Source organism: Lipophrys pholis, assembly GCF_963383615.2.
Source record: "Lipophrys pholis genome assembly, chromosome: 11".
Taxonomy (NCBI): Eukaryota; Metazoa; Chordata; class Actinopteri; order Blenniiformes; family Blenniidae; genus Lipophrys; species Lipophrys pholis.
In genome coordinates, this window is record NC_137631.1 from 25,001,415 (window position 1) to 25,022,170 (window position 20,756).

The window sequence follows — 20,756 nt, forward strand, 5'->3', positions numbered from 1 at the left end:
TGTCTGTGTGGTTTCATTACAGAAACAACCAACAGCACCCAACATGACAACTTCATTGTTTTTCAGCATTTCTGCCATCTTGTTTTCAAAAGGTTGCCATATCAATGCGAAACTTTTCTGAAATAAAAAAAGTAAAAACAATGCGTTTTCACCTGAAATGATGATGTGAACTGCTCAATTAGCTCAGCTAAGCTAAACCGTATAAAGCAATGATGCTCGTAGCCGAAGTCATCAAGTATTCCAGAAAAATGTTTTGACTTGTCTTTTCTTTAGGGCACACAAGAATATGGGAACCAGCTTTCAATTCCGTGGAGGCTTTTGTGAATTAAAGCTCAATCAAGAACACATTGTCAACTGTGGAAAATGAACTCCCGTCTTTTCATCCGCACAGCTGGAAGTGTCAACCACAGACTTCACTGGAAACACCATTGAGGGGCCGGCCATACTCATCATCACCGTCATAGACCAAAACGACAACCGGCCCATCTTCAAAGAGACACGTTACACAGGAGAAGTGCTTGAGGGATCCCCTACGGGTAGGTTCCTCTTTCATACTGAAGAGCTCTGGAGAGGCCCGAGCTCCTATTCGGTTAACCCAGAACGTAACATCACACATGATATGACGACTCCAATGGAGACGTCCTCAGATCTAAAGGGAGGTGAAGTATTAGTGACGACACCGTGTGGATGTGGGTGTGTGTGGGTGTGTGTGTGGGGGGGGGTTGTTTACTGCCAGTCAGGGTTAGATTGCAAGTCTTAATATAAACTCACCAGCATTTGCAGTATAATGATTATGCTACTTTTACACATGCAGTTATCAACTCGGATATGAGAATAATATAAAGAGTTTATTGAATATTTGAAAATCCTTTTTTTCCTTTTTTTTATTGGCGCAAATGAAAGGTAACATTTAAAAAATACTTTTACATACAAAGGTCATTAAACATAAAGCATATTATTGCAGGAACGTGAGCAACTTTATTTTCCCAAAGGGTAGGCACATTATGGACACCTGGACTTATTTATATTTTTTTGCTGTAGATTTGTCAAAAAAAGTGTTTCTTTCACTTTTTTTCCGAGAAGGATTTATCGAACGTTAGTGTTTTTGACAAATGTTTCAAGTGCGCTTGAACTTTTTCTTTCCTCTGTGCCACTGTGATCTAGTAGTAGAGCTCTATTCCTCTGCTTTCAGGTAGTTTTTGCATTTTCTCAATATCATGTCTAGGAATTAAGATCAGGACAATTCACATGGCGAATGATTAGGGTTCTGTTTTTTCGTATTATACCAGGTTGATATAATCCTTGCCCTTCCCCATACATATCACTACAGAACAAGTCAAGCAACAGGAACAAGACGAAACACGTTTGAAATGGTGTTCCGGTAACTATTTATAGACGATTTTATCTTCCATTGCATTAACAAGAGGTTTCATAAATCAAACACAAGGAGGTGATTTAAAACTGAAAAAAGAAAAAGAAAAAAAGACCCAAGTATTTGTGTGCTAATTTGTATGAGGGAATATTCCGTTCTGAGAGTCTCATCTGAGTCCAGTGCAGATTTAACGGCACCAATTAGCACTTTAATTCTGATTCCCCGTAGTAACACCGGGGTAATTTCAGCATTCAGGAAGACATCTTAGGCATGCTTAGAAATCCCAGCACACTTCCAATATTGCTGTAATGCAATCCTGGGGGCGTTGTTAACTTGTAGAAAATTAATTTTAGGTGTTAAATGTGATTTCAAAACATACACATTTACATACGAGAATCTCCGGGGAGCCGCACTCTCATAACACACTCGCAGAGATGAGTCAAAAACGTCCAATATAAAGCATCTCATCGGCACCCTTTAGTGGGATTTATTCAGTCGGTGAATAAGTCAAACCTTGATAAGATGGGCAACAATTCATGTTGGACTCTGTCTTGCATAAAAAACATGACTTGTGGCAGAAATGCTTTGCTGGGATTGGGACAAATTACAGTGAAAGTGAAAATGCTGTGTTCAGGCTGGCCTGTTGTCTTCAGAGTTTATACGTCGGTGGAGTCTGTTGGGTTCTTTCTTTTTTTCTTTGAAATTTGCATTAACACTATATAACAACAGCTGCTACTTTCTAAAGTAGGTAACGGTGAACTCTGCACGTCTCCTTTTCCATCGCTCTCCACTCATGGTGAGTGTTTCGTGACACTCTTCTAGATCTATGCGACACTTTTGTCACAGAAGCTTCCCTTTTCCTTCTCTGAGCCGTTGTCACTCCTGTAGCTGTTCCTGTTGTGACCCTGCTGTGCCAGAATATAAATAAAGCTCAACGAAAATCAACGGCACTTCTATTTCGGGAGATCTCTACTTTGCTCACCTTGAAACAAGCTGATTATATGTCTGCTTGTTTGTGTGTTTCTGAGGGAGAATAAGTCATTTGAATGAGTCTTTAAAGCTGTGAAAATTAAATGTATTAATTATTTTATTATGTCAGTGCACAGCTGTGGCGAGGATAGCTGTCATCCACTATGCAATTGTTATATGATGCTTTGGTGTGAATTGTGGAGGTGGTTTTCTTCTTGGACAAACTGTAACTGTTCACTGTTGAACAGCTTCGTGAAATGAATTGGCTTCTTTCATATCTTTTTGGCAGACATGTACTTGAACTTATAATATTGCCATTATTTCCTTACTTCTTGCCACATCTGAGTAAATGTATTCTTCTTAGACATTCAGTGTTTTCTGCTGTCATCGTTGCACCACATGGTGCTGATGATGAAATTAGCAAAAATCAGTTGCTTCACCCGATGCCGCACTCCGGCTGTTCACAGAGATCTTACTCTTGTAAAAGACAACCTGTCATTTCTCCTCAGGGCAAACATGTATGTAAAGGCTCTTTGAAGAAATACCGAACGTGCTGTCATTTGATCACACACAGAACTCGGAAGAACGGGGTGAAATAATAACACATGGACGCGGTGGACTCCATGATGCGTCTCAGTCTGTTTGTTCTCACATCATTAACGCAAAAAGCCAACAGACAAAACCTTAATCACCAGCGGTGCTTCACAGATAAGAGAGATCAGTCAACAGGCAGAGGACACCCACACACACACACACACACACACACACACACACACACACACACACACACACACACACACACACACACACACACACACACACACACACTAAATCACTTAGATGGGTTTTCATCACTTCTAGGGACTTTACATTGACTTACATTCATTTCCTGCAGATCTATTCAAAGCTGAACCATAAATGTTACTGACATAAACTTTGTGTGATTTTAAAACATGCGCTCACCTTTTAGTTATTTTCTTTGTCCCACCTGCAATGCGAGTTTGGTAGCAGATCCAGACACCTGCAACGTATCGAAACAAGACACACAAGCACGTGTTCATACAAAGCCTCTGTTGATTCTGAGAATATCACACTGACAACATTCAAGCCCTGTTTACACGACGGCGTTACATCGTTTTTTCGTTACCAATCAGATTAAAGCTGACCACATTATGACAAAAATATGTTTTTGACCTCTCCGTAACCTTGAATTTTAACCCAATCGTTCTCAAAATTTAATGAAACCTTCCTTGAATAGAGACGAATCATGTCTGTAAAATTTCATGTAATTGGGGTCAGTGGTTTTTGCAAAAGGCTGGTCACATACATACATACATACATACATACATACATACATGCATGCTTACAAAACATAGCCTTTGCCCAAACTTGCGTTGGCGAAGGTGACCCTGGAGTATATGAACTGAGAGTCATGTCACTCTGGAGTCTGCTATTGTTGTATTTGTTCATCTATTTGCGCATTTGCTAAAAAAAAGATAAAGAATTAGGCGAGCCATGTCGTGCATGCGCAGTAGCATCGTTTCAGAAAAGTAGCAATATCCCCTGTTTCCACGGAGACGGAATGTCCACCATGTGAAGTGTTTTCAAAAAGTTGCATTCTATTCACATAAATAAAAGCCAATTTCACCATGAGAGCATATGTTTTTGTCCCAATAAGTCATGTTATTGTGAGTGTGTAGGTCTCAAAATGTAGATAAATTACATATACATATCTGTCATCATTCCCTTCAAATAGCAAAGGTCCTGATCTACTAAAGGTTTGTTTGTGTATAGAAACAGACACAAACCTCATATTACACAAGGATACCAACAGAATGTGCTGCGGATTTAGTTTGAGGGACAAGTAAAAAAACATTCACAAACAATGAAGCTCATTTGCCCTAATGAGTATGGACTGTTTGATGTATGTGCCAGATTGTGCAACAATAGTATAACATAACAATAGTATGATGAGTATAATTTACACTGTGCAATGCGATTTACAGTGTGTAATAAACTTTATTTTGCATCTGTGAACCTTAAACAGAAATGCTGCTGTTATTGTGGCAAGAGGCATTATCTCACCAAACTTTATTATAACATCTTTTGTGTATTTTATCTGAATCTCTTCTGTCCCCCTTGTTTTTCCGACAGCTTTGACTGGGTGACAGATCTTTTTTTTTTTTTTTTTTTTCCTTCAAAATTATTTACTGTCACGATTAACGATCCAATATGTTGGACAACTTCCTCCACCAACACGTCCAACTGTGGCGTCACACTTCATTTTGTGCTTCCATAAAAAAAGATGGCTAGAACAAACTGCAGTGGCTCAGCTTTCCATCCACATGCACTGAAACCCTCATTTGAATACTCCTTGTTTGCACATGTTATTTTTAGTTGATCACCTGCAATAAGCACCCATGACAAAAGGGCGAGCATGCAATTTAGCATGTTCTTTATAGAATTCGAATAAACCTTGCCCATGGTATTGACTTGCTTTACTTCAGAATTACTGAACCACAATGACTACTCTCCTAACAATAACCTTATTTTAAAATGCATCTCCACTTCAAAATGTAATGCTTTAACCCCATATTGTAAGTGTGTTCATCGATTTTGGTCCCCCGCTACAGTAATACGCACAAACACTTCACATATATACATACATCGAGCCCCCCATAGAATCACTCTGTGTGGATGATAACTTCGATCTGATCCAGTGCTTTGAATTGCTAATGCAGGCATTGTTTATGCACTGATGTGCATTAGGTAAGCAACAGCATGTGGCGATACAGAATCGGATAATAGGCTGACAAATGTGCACAGTGCAGTGCTGTTTGAATAAAGCAACAAACTAAAAGTGCCTTTTGATGTTCTGATCTTCCTGTAACTGGGGTGAAACGATAGACCCCAGTCGTCAGAGGTTTCACCGTAAAGCAGTGATGCCATGCAAACTACCCGGTAATTGCCTGTTTATTCCATGCTTACAGGCATGATTCTCATAATGCAGATTCCAGACTTAATGTGGGATTGTGGCGTTTACGGTGCTTGTGGCTTTTTCTGCACTCTCAGAATCACATGAAACCTCACAATCTTACACAAGCTTTACAAACCGGTTCTTTCTATTTCCTTTTTTTTTTTTTTCAATCTGAACGTAGCCATGCTAGATAATATAAAACCACCGAGAGGAACTCTGAAACATTACTCATCCCAAAGGACACGTGGCTCTTATTGGTTCGACCCCAGTGAGTGACAGATCTCGTTAAAAAAAAATAAAAATCTGCCTCATCATATTGGCAGGAGCTTTTTAACCTGAACTCTGTTTAGAAGGCAGGTTAACTCCCGACTTCTGCAGGCTCAGCACCAATAAAGATTTAAAAAATGAATTTCATCTTACTGTGTTGGATTTGATGCAAGCTGCCAGGGAGCCCTTCCCGCAACTTAGCCCACATTGAACTTAGTTCAGTTCTTTTGCAATTATGTCAAAGTCTATCTTTTCTCTCAGTCAATGCTTTTATAACTCTGAAAAGTAATACAATAATGTACAGTAGCCTCCTTTGCGAAGCCAGCTTGAGCACAACCAGATATTTTATTGTTTGATTTATTTTATGGTGAACTGACAGCTCCTTTTGAACTTGCCAGACCGAATTAAGCTCACAGATATGATGATGAGTGCAGCTTCAACTTTATATTTCTCCTTATTTGCATGTGCCAGAAAATCTGCCCCCCCCCCCCCCCAAAAAAAAGAAAACCCACCTGCTTTCTAAATAGTCTACTTCATCAACACGTCAGTTTACGTCAGTGACTGATCTTGTAATAAATCATCTGTAATGTGTTTAACAGGCTCTTTTATTTCTCCAGAGGTTTCTCGGTCAGTTGTATTGCCTTGCAGAAAAGACTAAGATAAATATTCTTTTGTAGTCTTTCATGACTTTAGTAAACTTCTGTCAGTGTGAAGCTTGACATCAGTATTTACTGGTGTGTAGCAAGTATTTAAGAGTAGTATAGTAGAGTGGTTGTTAACACTGAGGCCTCACAGCAAGAAAGCTTCAGGTTTGAACCTGCTGCCTGGCAGGGATGAGACCTTTTCTCTGTTTTCTGGCTTTTCTATGATCTAAAAACATACAGCTCAGGTTACTTGCGTTTTTTTAAAATACCCATAGTGCCTGTGTGTCTGCCTGGCTGAGCTCTGATGGCCTGTCCAGGGTCTACCTCGACTTTCACCCTGTGTTAGCTGTGACAGGCTGCAACCCCATGGTCCCCATGATGGGGTTTCTCCAAGCAATGTGTGTGTGTGTGTGAGAGAGAGAGTATGGACAAGTTAAAGTTTTAGATGAACAAAGTGAGATAATTTGGGGAATTAAGAGCATTTTCGTCAGTCCTCAATATAATTCCCGGGACGGGATTCGCTGCAGAGTTTGTGTTATTTTCCTGTAATTTTATCAGAAATCTCTCTTTATATAAGCAAGAAAATGATCATTTATCATTGGAAAGTATTGTTGATTGTAGGGCTCATATAGAAACCATCAATAAATTGATTATCCCCAACAAAATGTATTTTTGAGTTTAGTTTTCTGAATGCATCTTTTGTCTTTAAGCTTTAAGTTATTTATGATAGAACAGTGCGTTTTGTCTCTTGTTGACCTACCGCTTCTTTTTTTTTTTTTGTTAAAATGAACAACAGCACATTTTAGAGAAGGGACTTTCTCCCCTCAATATTGTAATACTTTCCACAAGAAAGCTGCTCTAACTCCAAGGAAGTATATAAAACTATTTAGTGTAGATTTCATGTTGTATTGCAATTTTTATGTCGTGTGTATAAATGTGTGTGTGCGTGTGTGTGTATGTGTGTAATCTATCCCAGCATGGTTTGTGTGTGTTATCCAGTGGTGACTGGGCAGTAGGGGAAGCTGTAGGGGGGAATGTCACAGTGCTCTGACATTTCTGTGTGAACCGATAACAAATGCAGCCAAAGCCTGAGTCTCCTGGCAAGCCCTCTTCTCACTCTCTGTTTACTCATCCACTCACCACTCTTCTTTTTCTTCTCGGTCTCTCTTTATCTCGCTTATTCTCTTTTGACTAAATGCTCTACGTTCCCTTGAGCATTGTGCACACACCAACATGCTCTCCCACATTTAAAGGTTTTCTCGTCTCTACCTATTGTTTCTGACCTCACGGCTTTTTTGCAGCTCCTGATGTTGACTTTCAATTGTTGTTTTCTTGCTTGTTTCTGAGAGTTTTTTTTGGATACAATTTTTTTATTTTCATATCAATTTGCTTCAGGTTTGGATTAAAGCAGTGCACGGTTTTCTGTGATGGAGGAAGGATGATTTCACCCCCTATTTATTTATATTCATCCCCCACATAGTGATCAATGCAAGTTAAACAGAAACACCATATGTGAAACTGTGAGGAAAAAAAAAAAACTGTGGGAGGTCGGGGGGGTTATCAGTGACCCCCCCCCCCAGTTGACACCCCTCCGCCAACCAACACATCATTTTATGAGTCACTTTTCTTTTTTTTTGTGTTTTGCACCTCACACGATAATAAAATCCTTGTACTGTGGAAATGTGTATTTTTAGAATACCCTGGCAATAAAATCGTTTCTGATTCTGATTCAAACCGTGGCATCAAGAACTAGCTTTGTTGTACAGAAAAACACTGGATCCAGGGTGTGATGATGAAACTTCCACACAGCGTCCATCTGAAATCAGTGAAGGCTATCTGAGAGTCGGAGAGTTTTCGTGAGGCCTACGTCTCCAAAAGATCCCTGGTTTCTTCAAGATGTTTGTGAAGAACTACCCCAAATTTGGAAGGCAAATACTCATCAAATCTTCCTTCTGTTCATTCACTTTATTTGATAAGCAAGAATACAAAATCATTACTGCCTCAAGTTTTGAGAGCATAATTGCCTTGATGTAATTTGTTTCACAAATACAAAGAAATTTGGTGCAGCGTTGAATATCAAGACCGTTTTTCACAACTGATTTCTCCGTCAACTGAATATAAATGAAAATTAAGACTATTTGACTAATTCTAATGTGAAAGACACAAATAAAATCGTCAAATTGTTGAATTTTCCGACACTAAAAGAAACTGGCATTATCTTCCTGAAGCAGCCTGCAAGGTTTACTTCAGGCTCTCTTGTTTTCTCAGTCCAAGAGTGATCAAAGTGTCTCTGGATAAATGCTACGGAATGGCTTTTTTTTTATGGCGTTATTCGCCGTATTTTGTTAATAAAAACCTGATGGCTCACTCTGACCTTGTGGATAGACATCTGGTCATGTTGAAAAAATAATGTGTTTCTTACACAGGATTTGAATTTCTAATCATTTATCTAATTGCTTATTGATCGGAAGTATGTCCACAGTTTTAACACAGCCAGGCTCTTTCAGAGAAATATTATCTACCCAAAGAAAACGTCTGCTTTTAAGCACTTTGGAAGTTGATCTTGGCCCAGTATTGAACGTTCACACCCATGACGTGCAAACTCATATCTTCAAGTGCGCATAAACTGAGAATCATTGTAACAGTGAAGCGTGAGCCACCTTGTATCCAGCGTTGAACGTCTGGAGAAAGATTTATCAGCATATTTCTGGACTTTTTATGGAGACAAATGGGCCACATGCCATTTTAATCCACCCAGTGAGACAATTTATCTATTTTGTGGAAACACTACATCAGGCGCACATCATTGCACGAGGCAGATATGTGTTAAAATAACTCTCGGGGGGCGGGGGATTTTATTGTTTTTATTTTAGCCCGTTCACTTGTCATGTGTTTTTTGTTTGTTTTTACGTATAAAAAAACAATAATGTTTCAGTTCTGAGGTTGGGTTACATTCGCAGACATTTCCCACAATGTTACTTTTTTCTTTTCCAATGGAGATTCTCCCTATTTGTTCTTGAAATCACACGAGAGTCATTGGCAAACAAAGCAAAACATAACTGAAAGGCAAGGATATTGTCAACAGATAATCACAGAGTGAAAGTCATCACTGTGGAATTTCAAACATCACTGTCTTGTTTTTTTCATGATTTACGTCTATCTCCGTCCTACCGACAGCATGCCGACAAGTTAAGTCCCGCATGTAGGTGATATATCTTTTCTAATTGGACATGATGGGGTATAAATGGAGATATTACTCATAGCCGAATCTCTGTTTGTGTTCCAGACTAATTTGTTTTTATATCAGAAGTAATTAAGGCCTGAGCTCACACTGTGATGGGAGATTGGTATGGATCTGGTCCACTGTGCTGCTCTGTGCGGCTCTCATCTCTTATACACCAACATACAGACACAAACAAAGGGCTCAATGGATGGACATCCAGATCAAAACCCTCTTATATGTATGATCTTATTGTAACTCATCATAATTTTCACAATTTTCACTAATTGGAAAACGCGTATGATGTATGACACACGGTTCAGTGTTCCTGTTGCGGTTCTTTGATTTTGGCACCTTCTGGCTCACTGCAGTATTTAAATGGCAGAAAGCCATCATTGTTTTCACAATATTAGTTACACATATGCTTTTCCTGCTGTGATAAGTTCCAATGTCTCCTGCAGAGAAAGCCTATTGAGAGCCCAAAAAAAAAAAAGTTATTCGCCGACATTATCATGTTACATGTGGAATACAAACTTCTGCACCACACACACACGAAAGAGTTCTGTCAAGCAGACTTCTCTCGTCAACACACCCTATTTCTCTACAGATGCTTGCATTTTCCACTCAAGGGATCCTGCTTTTATGAGCCTGTGATGCAGAGCACAGTGCAGGTACACAGGATATCTCATCTATGTTTGCTGTGTCTCGCAGATACAGTAGATTTATGTCAACATGGCACTGCTGGAGGGAGAGATCTGGGAAAACACGGTCAGCGGGAATTTGAAGGGAGAATTGCCACTGATCGGCAAAGAAAAATATTTGCCGTTCAATTAAAAAGAAAGCGTGATTGCTTGTCTGAAGCTTCACCAAAGAACAATTCTGACAGCTAATTCTCACTTAGAATGCTATTTCGGTAATATGGAATTATTGAATAGTTTAATCATTCTTAATTTTCATTTGTAAGTAGACAGACTGACATTAATTACTGTGTACTGCAAAGCTTTGTTGAGACGTTCATTACTTTTGCAGGTGGGTCGTGATCCAAAATGACAAGCCCATGTAGTATATCTCGGATTGTTAATTAGCAGATTTTAAAGTGAGCTTTGTTTTATTCATAAAGAAATACATGACTCCACTACTTGCAGCTCTTGTACTGCAACAAATAATATTAATAATAGTGATTTGGAAGACTACCAATAACTTTCATTCACAAACCAAATATTTTCCTTTTTAATTTTAAGATGCAGTATAGAGACACAAACAGTATTTTGTTTTTTTGGGAGTGTAGTGGTTAGCATTCACGCTTCACCCTGATTTATTTAGTGTTTTTGACACCCTCAAGTGTGAATTCTGTATTTTCCCCTTGTGCATGCAGGTGTGGTTTTTCCTTTAACATACAAATTTCTCGAAATTGCTCATCGGTGTGAATGTGCGTACTGGGTGTAAAACATTGGTAATTGGATGGAGAGTACTTTTGCCGGCCTGGGCTCTTCATTGATTTAACAGCAAAGGCACAGTTCACTCTTATCCTGACTTTCTATGTGAAAATAGGATTTTGCGCTCCTTGCATAAAGGCATCTTTGAAATAGAGATGTCTACACATTGGTCGCCACGTTGTTCTCGACTCATAGCCTCGTAGTTCATCTTTGATTGACATCTGTCAAAAAAAGACTGGAGATCCTGTGAGCTTGCGAATGTAAGTAACTTTTGGAAGTTCTGAGAAGTTCAGGAGTAGTTGAAGTCGATGATTGGGTGGCGGGTTCGCGACAGTACTTACTGGGTGGGGAAAGCTACAAAGTGATTGATTCGTGAGTCGGATAATTCAGCTGAGAGATTACACTAAACTGGCAGGTAATTTGTAGCATGATAGTGCCCGTTTGTACCATTATGGTCCCTGACTCTACCTCTCACTCTCGCTTGCGTCCTTTGTTAGCTGGGAAGCAGTCTGTCCAACACTAACAGGTGACACCCCCCTCTTCCCACAATGCCTCATTACCAGCTTGTCAGATCGAGGAAGCCCAGCAAATTAATGTCCAAGGTATCTTCAGAAGCCACCGCCCAATTAACTTTGGGGTATTGTTGTGCTAGGATAAATTACTTTCCCTCCCACCCCTTCCATTTTATGAACGTTTGTGCACATGACGGCATTCAGCTCATTAGAGTGATATTTTTACATTTCCTTGACCTGGTGACTCAGAAACACTTCTCAAATCCAAAATTATAAAATGAATTTGCTGTTAAGGCTTTCAAACGAATGCTGGTGGATGTGAAAATGTGCATTCAAAGCATTGTGATGTAAGTCTGTATGGTCAGCGGATTGATTTGCACGGTTCAATCCAGTGAGAAACTCTCTCCCTGAGTATTCACTCATTTATATGCATCTGTTCTCCTTTCACCAGTGAGGCATCATTGATTTTCCTGAGCCTTCTTAACTGAGCTATCTTCTTTTGAATTACCATAGGCAGTTTTATGCATTACACCACTGAGAGGGAAAAAATGCACTTTAAATGGCCTTTATTTTCAATAGTGATTTGATCTGAATATACGTGAATGGGCCTTTATTTGAATACATTTCTGTGGTTTGGAGTAAATTATTTTGCTCCCTCGTGGGCTTTATATGTCCCCTGCATCATTCCCAGGCTAAAAGGCATCAACTTTCTCTCTCAGCTCTCTGTCTCTCTATCGCTCTCTTCTCCTTGTCATGCATGAGTGTTATGCAGATGAGAATTTATTCCTAATTTTATAGAGAGAGGCTTGCCAAAGAGCAGAATGATCCCCAAAAGTATCTGTATGAAGGTGTACGGAGGATTGGGAATTCAAGGTGTGACAATACCTCAACTCTTGGTCTCCCCGGTGGCCATTCCACTACTTGAGCGCTGCTAATCTATTAAAGAGTTTCTACTCTCCTTTGCCCCTCGACAAAGTCCCACTTCAACTCAGGCTTGATTATCTGTCCTTCTTTTGGATCCAGCGGGGAACTGCGGCGCTCACTCACACGGTCTCAAAATCCTCAGAGTTCACTCAGACAAACCAATCTCTCCCCATCGGACCATTTCCGTTTCCCGCTGCGTGACAAGAAAAGACCGCCATTGCCCTCTTCGCAACCCCCATTGCACTCTAGGTTCTCCAATTTAGATGGTCTCCACTCTTTGTTTCACAAGACTGATCTGAGCCATCATCGCCATTTTGGATTGAGAACTAAAAGTTAAGCCGTAGTAGTCTTCGAAATTAAAAAAAAAAAAGGGCTTAATAAGCAGATGTTGTCAAAGATGTGTTGAAGGTGCTTTTGTAGTGGAGTAAGTGGAAATGGACAGAACAATGGTGTGAAAAAAAACACCATGAAATTTATTACATTTTCAGGTCACATAAATAAGTAAAACAAAAGAGCAAAACAGTAAAAAAAAAGAAAAATATAAAGAGATTCCAGATTTTGCAACAGTGGGACTAAAGGTCATGTGAGTTGGAAAACCAGTGAGGAAGATATAGAGGAGCTATACGTCAGCTATGCTCTGTCTTGAGCTGAGTACAGTTGTTATGTTCACTTTGGGAAATTATGAACTCGACAGAATAAAGCTTTGTCGAGAGCATATACTGAACCCATCCTGCAGCAAATATTTTATTTAAAGGTGAATTCAAAATACTCTCATGATCAATACAAATCCTTGTTTTTCTATATTTTCTGCACTACAGCTCTGTCATCAAAATGGCAAAAGCAAACTTGGATAACTTACTTTGACGTCCACAAACCGAGGCTCTGAGTTATATCTAAATTACAGCAAGCGACCTCTCTAATAAAACCTCTCATTTGGTCTATTTCAAGTCTTTGTCTACACACCTAAATGACTTATGATCGCTATATATAGCATGTGTGAAGATGAAAAAAGAAAAAAAAAAGAAATCGACATGTAGGGAGAGACTGGGCAGATGATATCATTTCTGTTTTCTCAGTAATTTGCTTTGCTTGAATCCGATCCTCCGTAAGTGCTCCAAAGCCGCACTATATCAATACGATCAGATATCTGATTTACATCCTTATGTTCTCAATTTTCTGTTTATTGCTGATAATTATCACAGGAGTCGAGTGTCAGCAAGTGGAAAGAGAGGAAAGCGTTTGTATTTATGGCTTGTTTACTCAAAGTACATTAAGTTTATTTTCTTTTCCGTTGCTCCGCTGGATTTAGAAACGTCAAAAGGATTCATTATGGCTCAACCTCATTGTCACTCTGGGTGCCAAACTGGAATGATGAATGAATTTTTAGTGTCTGAACTCGGGTGGAAGTTAGCCAAATAATATCTTAACAAAAAGCTTTGTTCCTGAAGGGAAGAGAAAATCACCTCAGTGCAGCCGTCACATCTGCCTGCCACCACTGCCTTCCTTCTTGGTTCAAATACATCTCCATCCCACTGTGTTCCGAGTAAGCTGTACTCTGCAAGGTGACTGAGAATCTGCTTTGACGACTCCCGCTCCCCTTGTTTTATTTTTTTTCTGCTACAATCCTGTTTTTCTCAGATGACTGCCAGTAGTCCACTGCTTGGCTTTTTTTTTTTTTTTGGGGTGGGGGGGGGGGGGTGGTAGTGGAAAAATCGCTCAAGGCAAAAAAAACAAAAAAAACCTCTTTGATTGAGTATTGATCTGGGATTGTCACACAAGCAGAGATGACAAAGTTCACACATGAGAACAAGGCAGCGGCCTACTGTGCATTTTCTGCTGTAATCAACCCTGCAGGGCGCAGAGATGTACCCATCAGTCAGGAGTTTTGTGGTCTTGTCATCACTGTGGTGAGCTGTGATCATGTGGCCGCCAATCTTGTCAAAACACACGCGGCCCAGTGGCGGCAGTAATGGCATTGCCACATCGCTGATATCATAGCACACGCTGCACATCACTATTGGAGCCAGACGTTTTTTTTTTTTGTTTTTTTTGGTTTGTTTTACCGTCCACTAATGAAATTGTGGACACAAATTGGACAATGTTAAAAAGAAGTGCGAGATAGAAGCTCACGTAGAAGTGACTCCCCGCTAAAGCTGGACAGTTGTATCCATGAGAGTTTGAAATGGGCACAGGAACATGCAGTCATGACAAGATGGATTTGGCGGTTCTTTTTCTCCTCCATTTATTTTTATTTTTCTTTCTGACAGAAAGAAAAATGGTTCAGTGATGAAAATAAAACATATAGCGCTTGATAAAAATAGATTGCTGTCAGAGTCATATTTCCCTGAAGCTTCATAAAAAATAGCTTTTTCTGCATCCATTTATTGAGAAAAGCACTGCTTTGCTTGTTCCCATGAAGACAGATTGGGAGAGTATTTATGTCTTAGGCACACAACAGAGAACCTTCTAATTGCCTCCATGAATGCCTTTATCGTTCCGAATAGTCGAGGTAATTCGGCATTGGAATCGATTCCCTGAACACTTAGACAGTAATTGGTTGAAAAGGCAACTCCAGTGAGAACAGGATATTTTATTTATGATTATTGACAAGTGAGAATCACAGATGATATTTTCTTTCTTTCGTTCTTTAGTAATATCTCATATCCAACTATAGTCACTGTGAAATGAGAATGTCATTTTATCCATTCCTAGATAGACTTGTGCGACTTTATTTTTTTCTAAATATCAGATTTTATTGAAAGCAAGCGACAACAACAAAATTATATCACATACCGAATTGTCACTTGTGAGCAAAGAGTGAGAAGTGGGTCGCATTTCCCTGCAGTGTGAACGAGGCCTGTGGCTTAAAGCAGGGAGAGGGTGTGTGTCCTGGTGCTAGAGGGACAAATTCCTGCACGGTTTCAATGTGCCATCAACACACCTGGTGGTAATGATTGGCTCGTTATCAGGCTTTGTGCAAAGCTTCATCATGATGCACTTATTACATTCAGGTGTGTTGGAGCAGGGGAAGATTAAAAACATGCAGGACTGCAGCCCTCGAGGACCAGGATTCCCCACTATGGTTTAAAGCATTGGCTTGGCCTCTGCAGGTAATTCAGTTTTCTTCCAATGTAATCCATAATGTCTTTAATAGCCAATAAGGGTTTTTTTGCTTTTTGTTTTCTCAAATGCAACAAGTTGAGATGGAAATTTTGTGAATTTAAATATACCAACTATAGACTGTGTTTATCCATCTTCCACACTGGTATTCGTTTATTCAGGGTGAACTTATCTTACACATTTCACCTTTTGTAGCTGTAAAACATTGGATTCAAACATATTCAAATGGAACTATATACATGAAATTTCAATTAAAAACATTCTTCTCTGATTATTTTAGGCTGAGACATTTATGAAGAGATTGTGTTATTTAATTGAGATGTGGAGGGACACTGTTTTAGCTTGTAAAGTCAGAACTGGATTAAATAGTTTTTGCTTCATCCTGTCCCCTTGAACAATATATTAATATTTTGTAGTGCACATTTACAAACATATAAACTGTGTAAGTGTGTGTACAAGTGTTCTATCAGTGTATGATTATTAGTATTAAATAGACTGAAAGCAATGCAGTGCAGATGTGACCGTATATTAAACGGTTAAACGAAGCAAGGAAATGTGGTAAACATCAGGAAACGTATTATCAGAAAGTCACAATTCTCTTTGTGACAGCATCAGAACACTCTCATTGGCATTGACTTCAAGAGTTGTTCTTTTCATTTAATATTTACAACTTACTTGCAGATATCCTATTCTTATTGGTTGGTTAGTGTAGACCACAGTCAGCTGTCTTTTCTCTAGAATATTCTTTTCAGAAAAAGCCTCTCCCATGTATTCACCAAACATAGGTTTTTGAACTTCTGCAGTGACACACTCCTCACGGCAAGGTTTTGCTTTAACGACACCTCTTGACTGAACCACTATTATTACCGTACTTCAAAGAGCTGATATTGGACCATCACTGTTTGCTGTTATCTGTTGTTCATATCCCCTGTTATCACTTGGCTTTGTATGTTCTTCTTGTAGCGTAACACTTACAAAACCCCTGAGCGTGTAACATATCATAATCTCACCATGGTTGAATTTAGTGTGAGTAATTAGTCACATTAGTCACGCTCACACAGATTGCTTTTGCCTTAAAAGCCAGGCACATTCTTCTAATCGTCAAGAAATTCAAGTTAGAGATTCCCTCGGTCAGTTCAATACTTATTTACTTTTGGAAGAAGTAGTAGGAAAATAATGTTGATGTCCGTCATGGGCTTGTGTTAATTTCAGACATTACATTTGGGCCTTAGATTCTAATTGAAACTGCTCTTTCAAGCTTTTCAAAAACGGAACTATAAACAAAAGTAAGGACTAATTCCACAGTGCGCGTACTGTTGGAGTGAGTCTGACAGAGATCTCTTCAGCAACTCCTCTGACATCTTTTTCCTTTTTCTAAGGAGGCACATCGTAATTGTGTCCTCAAGGACGAGTCTCCTTGCTGAACTCCGCCTACTATACTTTTATCAGGGCCTCCTGACAGATACAGAAAAGAGCAAAGAAAATTCCTCAACATTCCATCCCACATAGTGTCTAAGTGCTTATATTGTGATGCAACATCTGCTTCTAGACTCCCTCTTGCAACATTTGCCAAAGCACAGTGAAGGAATACCTTGTACATGGATACATTCGGTACAATCGCACAACACTTATGGAAGGAAGGCAGTCGTGTCCAAGAGTTTCAAACATTTATTTTTTAAAAGCTTTTGTTTTGCACAAATTTGGCTGTTCACGCATCTTTCAAGTCAGTCAACTTGCGGCAAGCTTTGTCCACCAATGGAAAATCAACTCAATCTCAAATACAGTACGTCGTCACCAAGGCTGCCTGGCAGTGGTCACAGAGGACAAGGAGAAACACTAAACCATTTCGCAGGAAGGGAAATGCAAAACACTTGCGGCGAGCTAAGACTTACGAGCATTTCACAGTAGATGACAAAGCGCTGTTTGGTGATGAAAGCAGGTTTGAGATTACAGTCACAGAAGGAGACAAGCATGGTAGAGAATGATACTGTTGCAAGTAAAAGCCACTGTAGAAGCATGGCACATTATTCAAGTCTGGCGGTATTCACTTCCTCCAGAGTTAGATGCCTATTCCAAGCTGACTGCACCCTCACAAAGGAGAAGTATCACTTCTTTATCAGAGACATAACACTTTCTCTTGTTTGCATTTTTGTATGGAAGGAGTTTTAGATAGCAGCCGGAACACGAGGTGATAGCACACCAAAAAACCTTCAAAGTACCATTTGAAAACCAAGAAGACCATCATGAATTTTTTCTCGAGTGACCTTAAGTTACTGTGTGGGAACACTTGGAGGCAAAGTAATACAGGTGTTCTTGATTAAATTTTTACTAAACATAATTTATATTTTGTCATTTACAGCACTATTTCCTCAATTATAGTGGAATATGTAGAAAAACATAGAACCAAAAATGTTGCACTCCAAACCTGCAGCAGTCAGACTAAGAAAGCACAATTGAATCATCTGAGAGAACAAAAAACTTTATTAGTGTTATCCTCACGCAGTGATGTCATAATTTGGTTGCACAAGACATTTAGTCGTCCAACAGACCTGATGTGAGCCAGAGACCGAGCTGTTCTGCTGGTATAATGTGGGACTTTGAATATATCTTTGATTTAGTTTCTTATATGGTTATGAGGAACTGTGTGCGTTATGAAAATAATTTCAAATCCTACTTTTGACCTGAGTGGAAGGTCATTCAGAACATCGGTAGCCATGTCAAGACAGTATATGTTTTCCAGACGCTGTACAAACTGGTTGATACTAATGTTGAGAAATGCTACTGCTGAAACTGAGAGGTCTGAGTCAGCCTTTCACACAGAAGGATAAACTGATCTTGGTTGCAGCGTTTTCATCCAGGTGAAAATTGAAGTGTATTCAGTAATGATCTCTGGTCATTCCTTCACAAAAATTGGTCATGAAAACAATATAAAAAAAAAAAAACACTTTGCGCCATGCAAAGTATACATTATTCAGCTGTGAATTTGACAGATGGCTCCTGAGTAGTCTCTTTCCCGACATTCCTACCAGACTTGATGTATTCAGTGTCTACAGTGTGCCGGTCTGGCAGCACACAGTTCTATGTGTTAATAGACTGATGTGAGGAAAACCTCCTCGTCTCTCCAGGTTTGACATTCCGGTCCCACTAATCACAACACTGACTGTCCTTCTTGGAGAAGTAGATTACACAGAGTTGCCTCATTCACTTTCATCTCAACCCGCAGGAACAATGACCTCGCACATGTAATGCAATTATGGTAATGACAGCATCCTTGTCCGACTCTATCCTGTGGTACTGCACTCTTGCCATCATGATTTTTCCACTCGCACATTTCTTTTTTACCCTTTACCCCCACATGTAGTGTACAATCTCATGCCCACACACTGGCAATTCCAAGAAGTACCTTTTGGTCTCTTTTTGATATCAAGGGTTGTTACCATCTGTTGATCGAGTCTTTTTGATTCTGATTATGGACTGTCTATGTGCAGTATGCAGATAAAGTATCCTGTACACACAGTTTAAGGTTGTTGTTTTTTATTTATGTGATGGACCCGTAGGCTCGGCCAAGTCTGATATATGTTTGAGTGACATTGTAATCCTGCAATCTTGCAGATCTTAATGAGATTTTTGTCCTTTGTGTGTGTGTGTGTGTGTGTGTGTGTGTGTGTGTGTGTGTGTGTGTGTGTGTGTGTGTGTGTGTGTGTGTGTGTGTGTGTGTGTGTGTGTGTGTGTGTGTGTGTGTGTGTGTGTGTGTGTGTGTGTGTGTGTGTGTAACTGCACTTCAAAAACAAGAACTTCAAATCCACTTTCAAGACTTTGTATGCTAAAGACATTAAGCTAAAAAAAAAAAGAAAAACATTTTTCAACAGATCATTAAGATCATCAATTTGATTAGTGACTGTTTACAAATTCACAGGCTGAATATATTGCCTCCTTTGAGGAAACCAAATAAATAGCATTTGTTTTCAATGATAGCAATTTATATGCAAATACAAGATTTGCACATTTAAAACCTGTTTTATGATTTGTGATTATTTATTTATTTATTTTGTCAGGATTGATGCAAGATAATCAATAAAATCTGGTACTAAGTAGACAGTTCATTTGGAAAATGGATTGAGAAATTTGAAAAGTTGAGTGCAGTTAAGGAGATTATAAAAACTTGTGACAAGTTTATCCAGTTTGAATTCTTTGTATGAGTTTTCTTTTCTTTTTTTTTTCATATAAGTGAAGGGTACAGCAATTACTACAACAGTTCATGTTAGGAACGGCCAATATGGAACATTTCAACGCCATTATATTTGTATTGTGAAACAGTCATCTCACCACCCTTTTACAGAGAAAACCCAACAATTCAACAGTGGGAAGGAAAAACTCCCCTTTTACTGGAAGAAACTTGCAGAACCAGACTCAGAGGTGGCAGCTTTCTGCTGTTCTGGTTGGTATTTGGTGATAGGAGAGAAAATGATAAGACAGACATAATATAGAGACAAGTTAAAATCCTGGTTTGGATATTAGGGGGGGGCGGTGATACAAGCAAAAACCAGGAAACAGATTGTCATAACAAAGTCATAAATCCTCTCGCTGCAGGTGTGACGGGGACGGGAGCCTCGGATCACCAACTTTCAGTTTCATGTGTCTGTTTCCCCAGGTCTCAAGCAGCCAGCGTTTATCGCAAACACTTGGTATTTACAATATTTACCGATTGAAATAAACTGTCGGGAGGATCTAACAGAAATCTACTTTAGAGTGTCAGTTCACCATTACTTTAACTAAAACTCAAAGAAAGTAAAGGATACAAAGAATGCAAAAACAAGGTGCGTGGCCAGTTGAAATATGGAATAGGATGCAATAATTCCCCCTCCTTCTCTATTGCAATTTATTTAATTTAAGCACATTCTTAGACTAACTGCCATTCTAAATCATATTCTAGTGTGTAAACATTACCCCAGATGTGCAAGATATTTTAAATTAGAACCATCTATAGTCATCAATGACTCTCAATTGCCAATATTACTAAGGCTTTCTTATATGAGAAACATAGAAAAATGATATATCTTTAAAAGGCATTCACGCAAAGATAATTGTGGTGATGGGTGGTGTGTATCACCTTCTCACATTTCAGATCTAAACACCAAACATCTGTGCGGTAACATGCATAATTTCTGGATGTGCACAGAGATCACAGCACAGTTTTTGTCAAGTTTTGAAAAGAAAAGACAAAACATGTCCTGTGCAAGCAAATATTTGAATCCGGGAGCTGTCGCAGCTGTGGATTTATTGTTGTTTACTGTGACTTTCCACCTAACCTGTGT

The 20,756-nt window shown here is 39.2% G+C and overlaps 1 protein-coding gene across 1 annotated transcript in view; it reads left to right on the top strand.

The window, feature by feature from the left end:
• cdh13 (cadherin 13, H-cadherin (heart)) overlaps nucleotides 1-20,756 on the top strand; it is a 266,013-nt gene that overhangs the window by 87,636 nt on the left and 157,621 nt on the right. Inside the window, exon 5 of the mRNA XM_080475644.1 lies at nucleotides 392-536. Coding sequence (XP_080331770.1) covers nucleotides 392-536 — 145 coding nt within the window. The remainder of the gene's footprint in view (nucleotides 1-391; nucleotides 537-20,756) is intronic.